At 36.7% G+C, this 10,050-nt stretch overlaps 2 protein-coding genes across 2 annotated transcripts; both read left to right on the plus strand.

Annotated features, from left to right (window-relative positions):
* The first annotated feature begins 249 nt into the window (after window positions 1-249).
* LOC144969218 (uncharacterized) lies at window positions 250-9,166 on the plus strand. Its single transcript, XM_078908331.1, has 3 exons — window positions 250-639; window positions 1,988-2,072; window positions 7,380-9,166. The coding sequence occupies exons 1-3, from the start codon at window positions 250-252 to the stop codon at window positions 9,164-9,166; spliced, it is 2,262 nt and encodes a 753-aa protein (XP_078764457.1).
* A 60-nt stretch (window positions 9,167-9,226) lies between these two features.
* LOC144969219 (uncharacterized) lies at window positions 9,227-9,715 on the plus strand. The gene has a single exon (XM_078908332.1). It carries the CDS (start codon window positions 9,227-9,229, stop codon window positions 9,713-9,715), a length of 489 nt encoding a protein of 162 aa, XP_078764458.1.
* Window positions 9,716-10,050: the final 335 nt, after the last annotated feature.

The following is a 10,050-nucleotide window of genomic DNA, read 5'->3' on the forward strand; positions in this document are numbered from 1 at the left end:
AAAACACAGTTCCATATATATATATATATATATATATATATATATATATATATATATATATCAGGTGCGTGAAAATAAAAGGCCCCAAAGTAAAAACTTTGATAATCTTTAAAACTATGATAATACATATAAATCACCACAAAATTTTGCACACTGAATCTAACAACTTGTTTTCACGAATCCCAAATTTCAAGAAAAATGAATGAAAGGTTCAAGAGTTATAGCTATTCAAATAATATCATAAAAAAAATGTCATATCAAGAGAAATTCGATACCAAAACAACAAAAGTGAATGCACAAAATCATACGGTACTGCTTAAGGAAAATTTGTTACCAGATTGCTTAACACTGTCTCCTGATAATTCGTTTATTTTCCAACAAGACGGGGCTACATCCCACACACGTAGATCGACACAAACATTCTTAGTGGAAAACAACATTAAATTCACAACAAAAGATGAATGGCCTCCCATGAGCCCTGATTTAAATCCTATGGATTACAGCATTTGGGCCATAATGTCAACCATTGTGTACAAGGGCAGACAAAAAGTATTCGATGAAGAGCAATTGAAAGCAGCAATCCAGGATGCTTGGGACAGAATAACTATTGATGATATTCGTTGTTCAATTTGCTTCTTGGTAAAAACGCCTACGTACTGTAGTGTCACAATCGATCGGATATGAGCTTTTTGAAATCCTGACTCAACTTTGATATTATGTTTTTTGGGTACGTTTTTATACAGTCTTTTGGTATTTTCCCGAAAGTTGGACCCCTTTACATTAATAACTTTACAGTAATTTTTTTTCTTGGAATTCCGGTCGATTTCTCAAAGTTCGAATTTCAAAACGCAAAAACCGAGCGTCGTCGGGTTCGTAATGCATGTCTCGTCCTACACGTTAAGTGTTGCTATTGGCTCTGGGCTTCTTGTAAATCGCTTTGAGCTTGTTTAACGGATAGATGGTCTTTACAAATGTCCTAATAGGCTTCTTGTCATGTTTCGTCCTACATGTTATGTGTTTCTGTTGGTGGGGCCCCCTTGTAATGCGCTTTGAGTACGTTTATTGGATATTGCGCAATATAAATTAAGCTCATTAGCCCTCAACAATGATTTAAAACGACATCAAACCCTTGCTTGGCCAACCTCAAAAAAAAAAATTAATTAAAACAAATAATTTAATAAAACCAAAAACTAGAGGTGCCTGAAAGAGTCAATAAAATGGAGAGAAAGATACAAGGAGTAAATGTGACTTTTATACAATGGAACAACACAAAACAAACGACGTTGCGACCTTTGGCCTTTTTCAAGTAAACACGATATATATATATATATATATATATATATATATATATATATATATATATATATATGATATATATACATATCAAGAATAAGTGGGGAGGTGTTATTGAAGATAATTTAATGAACTTGTCCACAGCCGCTGACAGCTTGGTATTGAACTTAATGAACAAACTGTAGCCTTCGAAAACTCATAGCTTGACATTTTCCTAGAAACAGGATTCAATAGTCTGATTTCACGTACGCCCAGCAACCAGCAGCTTAGCTCTAAACAAAGAAAATCGATACTTTTTATTATTCAGGCTGGCTACAACTCTTTCACATTCATGTGATCAGAATGTATAAAAGTCAAAACATGATCAGATTTAGATACACTTTTTTGCTCGTCGGAGAAGTATTTCATAAGGCCGCCCGCCGTTTGTTCCCATAGTTTAGAACCATTACTAAGTTACTATGTGTCATTACGAAGTGACGTCACGACTGCTGAAGCGTATTGCGCTATGATCCAAAGTGACAATCCTCCCACCCCACCCTCTCTCCATTCCACCCCAATTAAACGTGAATTGTCCCTTATGGTGCTCAATGAAATAGAGGATCTCATAAGTTGAACAATTGAATACAACTCACTGCTTACTTTCTTTTGATGTTCTTTACCTTGCATTGTGACGTTATTTTTTTTTCCCGAGCAGTGTCTAGCTACGAGTTTACAGAAGCTACAGTCAGGCTACGATTTTACAGAAGTTACGTTCAGGCTATTAGTTTACGAAGGCTACGGTCAGGCTATGAGTTAACGAAGGCTACAGTCAGGCTATGATTTTAGAAAGGCTATGAGTTAACGAAGGCTACGGTCAGGCTATGAGTTAACGAAGGCTACGGTTAGGCTATGAGTTTACGAAGGCTACGGTCAGGCTATGAGTTTACAAAGGCCACGGTCAGGCTATGAGCTAACGAAGGCTACGGTCAGGCTATGAGTTAACGAAGGCTACGGTCAGACTATGAGTTAACGAAGACTACGGTCAGGCTATGAGTTAACGAAGACTACGGTCAGGCTATGAGTTATCGAAGGCTACGGTCAGGCTATGAGTTTACCAAGGCTTCGGTCAGGCTATGATTTTAGGAAGGCTACGGTCAGGCTATGAATTAACGAAGGCTACGGTCAGGCTATGATTTTAGGAAGGCTACGGTCAGGCTATGAGTTACAAGGCTATAGTCAGGCTATGAGTTACAAGGCTACGGTCAGGCCTTGTTTTTTTCGAAGGCAAAGTAAGCAACACGTTTCCCAGGATATTACTATTAAAATCATATTGATTGACCAAGGGAGGTCAACGCAGTTTAGTTATTGTGATTAGAAAAAATAATAATGAATTACAGCCCTTGAGTGTGATTCTGTCTTTGTTTTTTGTCGGAGCCAAGATTAATGTTTTTGCTTGGGAATAGGATTCAATAGTCTGATGTCACGTCCGCCTAGCAATCAGCAGCTTGGTTCTAAACAAACTAAATCGGTACTTTTTATTTTTCATGCTGGCTAGAACCTTTTCACATGGCATGTGATAATAATGTATAAAAGTCAAAACATAATCAGATTTTTTATGTTTTTCTCCGCTGGATACACTTTTATGCTCGTCGGAGAAGTATTTCATAAGGGCGTCCGCCATTGTTCCGATAGTTTAGAACCAGTTACTAAGTTACTATGAGTCATAACGAGGGAAATGACGTCACGACTGTTGAACCTTATTGGAAATTTGACACGGGCATTTGATGGGCGATGAGACACATGTTGGTTGAGGCAGAGGCGGTGTTTTTGGATGATGGTTGTGATCAAATTTATTTACATTATTAATGCCATCATCAATATCATCATCATTATCATCATCATCATCATCATCATCATCATCATCATCATCATCATCATCATCAGCATCATCATCATCATACGTTTCCTTCTCTTTATTTCCTTCACTGTCTTCTTCTTCTTCTTCTTCTTCTTCTTCTTCTTCTTCTTCTTCTTCTTCTTCTTCTTCTACTTCTTCTTCTTCAAAGTGGAACTCAAAATCTTGACCTACACATCACCCTACTCACTAGACCTCAAAGCGGGGCACAAAAATGCTCACTTCCTGCATCAATTGATTAGAATGACCGCCCAACTCTTCGAATGAACAGCAGGGGCATTATTATATGGCAAGATCTACCTTTTTAGTGAGTGATTGTGAATTCTGGGTCCAAAAGAATATTTAATGATTATTATTATCAGCAGTGAATAGGAGTAGCCAAGAAACGGAAAGGATGAGTAGTTAGATATTCTAAAAACTGACCTTATAGTGATTGATTCAGGATGATTTCTTTAGAAGCTTGATTAATGAATGTACATGTAATGTGATTATGAGGAAGAGGATGAACAATTAGATGAAGGGGAAAGGAGATGTACAATATCAACAAAGGGAGGTAATCTGCGGAGGATGAGCCCAAGAAAAATATGAATACCAAAATATCTACTAAGGGATACAATAGTCGGATTTTTAATAAGGGGCGCACCTTTGTCTTCTTTTTCTCAGCTGTTCACAATGTACAGTTGCAAAACTTTGTATGAACCTCTAGATCATTTTGTCCTAGTAAAATATATTTTTTCACGAATTTTAAAACAATAGGAAAGAATTTCGCTTATTACAGCTATATTAAAATCGATAACTAGTAAGTATTGGAATCTAAATATGATTATAGTGTCAAAAATATGATTTTCCGCTTATCCATTTTGAAAGAATTTGTTAAAATGGAATGTTCGGTTAATTGAAACTTATATGATGTTCGTACAGAATCCGAATATGAAGGAACGACAGACATGTTTACATTTTATAACAATCAATATACGTTATTGATGAACACAAATGAAAGTGAACATTACGCGCTTCCAACAATATTTTGATTTAAAATTTTTGAGAAATAGCTTGTTCTTTATGCCAAAGAGGATTACATAAATTTAATGTAGACCAGTCAAAAGTAGAAATTCATCAATTTATGATACAATGTTTCCACAAATATGTGCTTGTGTTCAACAACAATAACATGCAAAACTGAGGGTTGATTGTGAAATTCCAATTCCATAGCTGTCCTCTTTAATTAATGACTTATCGATAGATAAAAGTGGACTTCTTTTCGCAGCCTTACGAGAGAGGAACCGATAGAGATTCCGTATCATATCGTATTGTTTAAGAGCTTATAGGTTTAAAAGAAAACTTAAAATGCTGTGTAAAACGTTCATGCATAGATACAATTTTTCAAAGTTAAATATAAACATTCATTGTTAATTTGACAATTTTGAGTATTTAATCACTAGTTCAAATGAGTTAAAGCTAGAGATTCATATCAGTCTTCGGTAATTGTGACGTGATGTAAATAAAAAGCAATAAATTACAAAGTCAAAATGGGATGCAAACTACATTAGTTGTTACTTTATAACAGTTAATGTGTGTTGCTTTTATTCGGAAAATAGTATGATATGAACTCAAAGCCACTAGCCGGAACTACCGTGTCACAAGATTATTTTGAAAAACGATGAATTCATCTTACTTTGTGGTGCGAAAATGTTTACATTTTTAGCAGAGTAAAATCTCTAATTTTATGACACGGGTTTTAAAGTAGATTTTTATAGGTCGTGAAGAAGAAATCCTTTTTGGGATATGGCATCACAATACGGGCCAAAATGTTTATTCAGTTAATAGAAATTGATTCGGAGGTTGACACAAAGTTTTACAACTTTTGATAGAAGGACATCTGAGAAAAACTAGAAAAACATGCGCCATTCATAAAAAATCTGACTACTTTACTATAGTTCATTCCTTACAGTCAATGAGTAGCATCAGAATCAGATCCATAGTTCCCTTCCATGTAGTCAAGAGTTAATTAATAGAGTTACTTCTCAGATCATTGAGACAAAACTATATATTCAGACTACTAGTACAATCCTTTCAGTCAATGGATCCATAATTCCCTCCCATAGTCACAGAGATAATTAGAGTGATTGAGTTGGGTGAGTGTAACTGTTGTAACAGTAACATCTCAGATCATTTTGATCAATGAGGCAAAACTATATATTCAGAGTACTAGTCCCATACGATTGACAGTCATATCAGCAACACCAGATCCATGTAATGGGCATAACTATATATTCAGAGTCCAAGTTCCATCATATATGGTAATATCAGACCCACTAACTATTCTAGTCTAGCTATCTAGCAATAGCAATGACTACTATCTACTATCAATCTAGCAACTGTTGTTAGTAGTAGAAAGGACTGTTCAAGTTGTGAAGTTGACGTGACGAACAAAGGGCCCTCTAGACTTATACACTAGACTAATACAATAAAGTCAATATTTATCAGTTAACCATATAGAAAAAAAAGATATAAATATAAAACCACAAGCCATAATAAAATAAGAAACAAATCCGAATCAGGATGTCGGAGTTTGATCACCATATCTGTGTGACTCGACAGAGCAAGCACGACAATGGGTCCAACTATCGTCTGCAGGAATTACAGCCAGATGCTAATTCTAAACATCCTTTCTTAAAAAAATATAGCATTGTGGAGAACATTGTGCTTATTTGAGTCAATAAAAAAATTGACACGGCGCACAACTCTACTGAAAGATTTGAAAATTAGAAATGTATTTTTTACAGATAGATAAACAGATAACTTGATTTCCTTTTATAATTTAAAGTCAGTTTGAAAGTTCGTTGAGTCAAACAGATATCATAAAATATGTACCAACGACGACACTTGACTCCCAAAATCAACTAATTTTGTCCCTGTAAAAAGTTGTCAATTTGCGTCATCTATTTATGACATCAAGTATTATTATTACTTCCGTTGTGTTGTTGATTTAGCGGATTTCAGTCGCCATTTTGATTCTTTTTTTTTACTATTAGGGTTAGCTCGAGAGGTTAGTCATAAGTGTTATTAAAGGTGCTAGGGTGTTTGTTTTTCCATAAGTTAAGTAAAGGGGAGACATTCCGAAAGCTCCTACATCCCCAGTATTCTTTAAATTTGTATTTTCACTGTTGATATTTTGTCAGGCATTTATTTATTCAGTTAGTCATTATATAGAAGTATTTTTAAAACTCTAGAACAAACCTGCAGTCCGAAAGTTGTTTTTTTTTCTATTAGGGTTAGCTCGAGAGGTTAGTCATAAGTGTTATTAAAGGTGCTAGGGTGTTTGTTTTTCCATAAATTAAGTAAAGGGGAGACATTCCGAAAGCTCCTACATCCCCAGTATTCTTTAAATTTGTATTTTCACCGTTGATATTTTGTCAAGCATTTATTTATTCAGTTTGTCATTATATAGAAGTATTTTAAAAACTCTAGAACAAACCTTGATAGATTTGTGAAAGTTTAACATTTCCTTATTTGACCATTGTTTTGATTTTCGGCCGCCATTGTGATTTGTTAAGTATTGAAAGGTAGTGCAAAGCAGTCCGAGAGTTGTTTTCTTCTATTAGAGTTAGCTCGAGAGGTTAGTCATAAGTGTTATTAAAGGTGCTAGGGTGTTTGTTTTTCCATAAGTTAAGTAAAGGGGAGACATTCCGAAAGCTCCTACATCCCCAGTATTCTTTAAATTTGTATTTTCACCTTTGATCTTTTGTCAGGCGTTTATTTATTCAATTTTTCATCATTTTTTCTATTAGGGTTAGCTCGAGATCGGAGGATTTTTTTAATATAAGGGTTAGTCATAAGTCTTATTAAAGTGCTAGGGTGTTTGTTTTTCCTATTGGGGTTAATTAAAGGTACTAGGTTGAATTTTTTCTTTGGGTTAGTTGAGGGAATATATTATTAAAGTTGTTTCCCTTTGTAGGGGCTTTCGGAAGGCCTCCCAAGTAAAGCGTAGTAAAGACTTGGGACGTATTGATATAGATATCTACTGACTGATAAACCAAAATCATGCCGAATAAAGCATGGCAGCGACGACAAGCACGTCAATTAAAATTTGCATTCAGAACTAGATCTACTAATACTACTACGACTACTACTTCCGCTACTTCTACTACTAATACTAATAATACAGAAACTGCTCCTCAACAAAATGTAGCTCAAACAGTGGAAATTACATCAGCTGCAGATCAAGAACAGGATACAACTACAATACCTCTTATCTCACCACACAACACAGGACGCATGAACAAAGTTTGTCGTTTTTGTTCAGCAAAACTATGGCACGGTGAATCAACCTCGCTATGCGGTGCCAACGGGGAAGTATCACTGGCACCTTTACAACCCCTTTTGGATAATATAAAGAGTCTTTACACGGGTAACGACACAAATTCTAAGCATTTTCGAGAACACATCCGTGCTTACAATTCTATGTTTGCATTCGCCTCCTTGGGTGTACACGAAGATTTCTTGCCTCCTGGGATATACTGTTTCCGAGTTAGTGGTACCGTCTACCATAGAATAGGTCATATTCAACCCAACAGTGATAATGATAGACCAAAATTTGCCCAACTTTACATTTATGACACTGAACACGAAATTCAAAATAGGCTTTTTTGGAATAGAAGTCTTAATACTGATATTTTGACAACTATATCTACCATCATGGCTACTGTTAGTCCCTTTGTTGAATTATATAAGCATGCCGCTGCAGCTATTGAAGATGCTGGAGATCAAGGGAAGGATATTAGAATGGTGCTGCGAGCAGATTCATCAAAAGATCCCCGTAGATATGATTTACCGACTGCTTCAGAAGTTGCTGTTTTACTCCCAAATAACCCTATCAACTGTAGTAACCGGAGGGATATTGTATTATACCGCAAATCAGATGACCATCCAAACCAACAGTCAATTATGCGTATCAGTGAAACACATCCTCACTTTGATCCGTTGCATTATGTGCTCTTCTTTCCAAAAGGAGAAGAAGGTTGGGTGCCCAACATTAAATTCAACAGAAAGCGAACCGGTCAGGTCAGTCCATCATTATTTTATGCTTATCGACTTATGGAGAGAGATAGTTTTAATGTAATCTTGCACGGAGGTCGTCTCCTGCAACAATATTGTGTTGATCAGTATGCTAAAGTTGAAGAGCAACGCCTGCAATACATTCGATTTAATCAACAGTCATTACGAGCAGAATTGTATCAAGGACTGGTGGATGCAGTGTATCGAGGTGACGCACATGGAGCTACAGTAGGGACCAAAATTGTTTTACCATCTTCATTCACAGGGGGTCCAAGAAACATGCTCCAATTATACCAAGATGCAATGTCAATTGTTCGCAGATATGGTAAACCAGACTTATTCCTTACTGTGACCTGTAATCCATGTTGGCCAGAGATAACAAATGAACTGCATTCACGACAAACAGCTGCAGACCGACCAGATTTAGTCGCAAGGGTCTTTAAAATGAAATTAGGGGCATTGATGGAAGAGATAATTAAAAAAGAACTTTTTGGCAAAGTTTTAGCATATGTGAAGGCCATTGAATTTAAAAAAAGAGGCCTGCCACATTCTCACATCCTGATTATCCTTGATCGCAGTGCCAAACCCATAACTACTCAAGATATTGATAGGTTGGTGTGTGCAGAAATTCCACAAAACAAAACATTACAGAATTTAGTTTCAAAACACATGATGCATGGTCCCTGTGGCCTGGCCAATCCCAACAGTCCATGCATGAAAGATGGCAAGTGTTCCAAGAGATTTCCAAAATCATTCAGTGAGACGACACATACAAATGACTCCACTTATCCCCTGTATCAGAGACGTAATGATGGAAAATCAATCTTCAAAAGAGGAATTGCCCTAGACAATAGATGGGTTGTCCCATATAACCCGTATCTCCTCAGCAGATATATGGTACATATCAATCTTGAGGTGTGAAACAGCATAAAAGCGGTGAAATACATGTATAAGTATGTGTACAAAGGACATGATAGAGTCATGGTAGAATTCCAAGGGGAACAAGATGATGAAATTAGGAGATTTGTTGATGCACGTTATGTTTCAGCAAGTGAATCTTGCTGGAGATTATTCCAATTTGACATGCAAGACCGATACCCGGCAGTCCAACGTTTAGCTTTGCACTTGGAAAACCAGCAGTCTGTAACTTACAGAGAAGGGCATGCGGAAAAAGCTGTAAGGAGACTGAAAGACACCACACTAACAGCATGGTTTAAGGAGAATGCAATAAACCGTGAGGCTAATACTCTACTGTATACTGATATGCCGGAACATTACACGTGGGATAGTAGAACGTGCATTTGGAAGAAGAGACAGAGAAACCGCCTGGCAATCGGTAGAATGTACAGCGCCCATCCAGCAGAAGGGGAGCGCTTCTTTCTTAGATTATTGCTGCAGCATGTAAGGGGAGCAAAATCATTTGAAGACCTAAAGAGATCAGAAGTAGGACAATTACACCATACTTTTTGACAGGCCGCGTCTGCTATGGGTTTATTGGAGGACGATGATGAGTGGATAAACTGCATGGCAGAATCAGCATTTGTTGCCTCAGCAAGTCAACTCCGACAGCTTTTTGTCACGATTTTGATCTTTTGCAACCCCACAGATCCTTTTTCCTTATGGAATACTTTTCAAGACCAGCTAGCTGAAGATTATTCTCATGTTGAAAGTATGACTGCTGAAGCTTGCGTTAGTAAGACACTTGAAGACGTTAACAGGCTTCTTATGATTCACAATAGATCATTAAAAGATTATCAACTGCCTGAGCCTACAGAATCATACGCAACTGCCTGTCAAGTATGGGA

The sequence above is a fragment of the Berghia stephanieae genome, chromosome 3, assembly GCF_034508935.2.
Source record: "Berghia stephanieae isolate SIO BIC M18660-M18661 chromosome 3, UCSD_Bste_1.3, whole genome shotgun sequence".
Lineage (NCBI taxonomy): Eukaryota > Metazoa > Mollusca > Gastropoda > Nudibranchia > Aeolidiidae > Berghia > Berghia stephanieae.

What these genes read in the sequence shown, in the direction of transcription:
- LOC144969218 (XM_078908331.1), top strand. Translation starts at nt 250, where the DNA reads ATGTCATATCAAGAGAAATTCGATACCAAAACAACAAAAGTGAATGCA. An exon ending in GTTGTTCAATTTGCTTCTTG is followed by an intron (nt 640 to 1,987) that starts GTAAAAACGCCT and finishes TTTCCCGAGCAG; the next exon opens with TGTCTAGCTACGAGTTTACA. An exon ending in ATTAGTTTACGAAGGCTACG is followed by an intron (nt 2,073 to 7,379) that starts GTCAGGCTATGA and finishes AACAAAATGTAG; the next exon opens with CTCAAACAGTGGAAATTACA.
- LOC144969219 (XM_078908332.1), top strand. Translation starts at nt 9,227, where the DNA reads ATGGTAGAATTCCAAGGGGAACAAGATGATGAAATTAGGAGATTTGTT.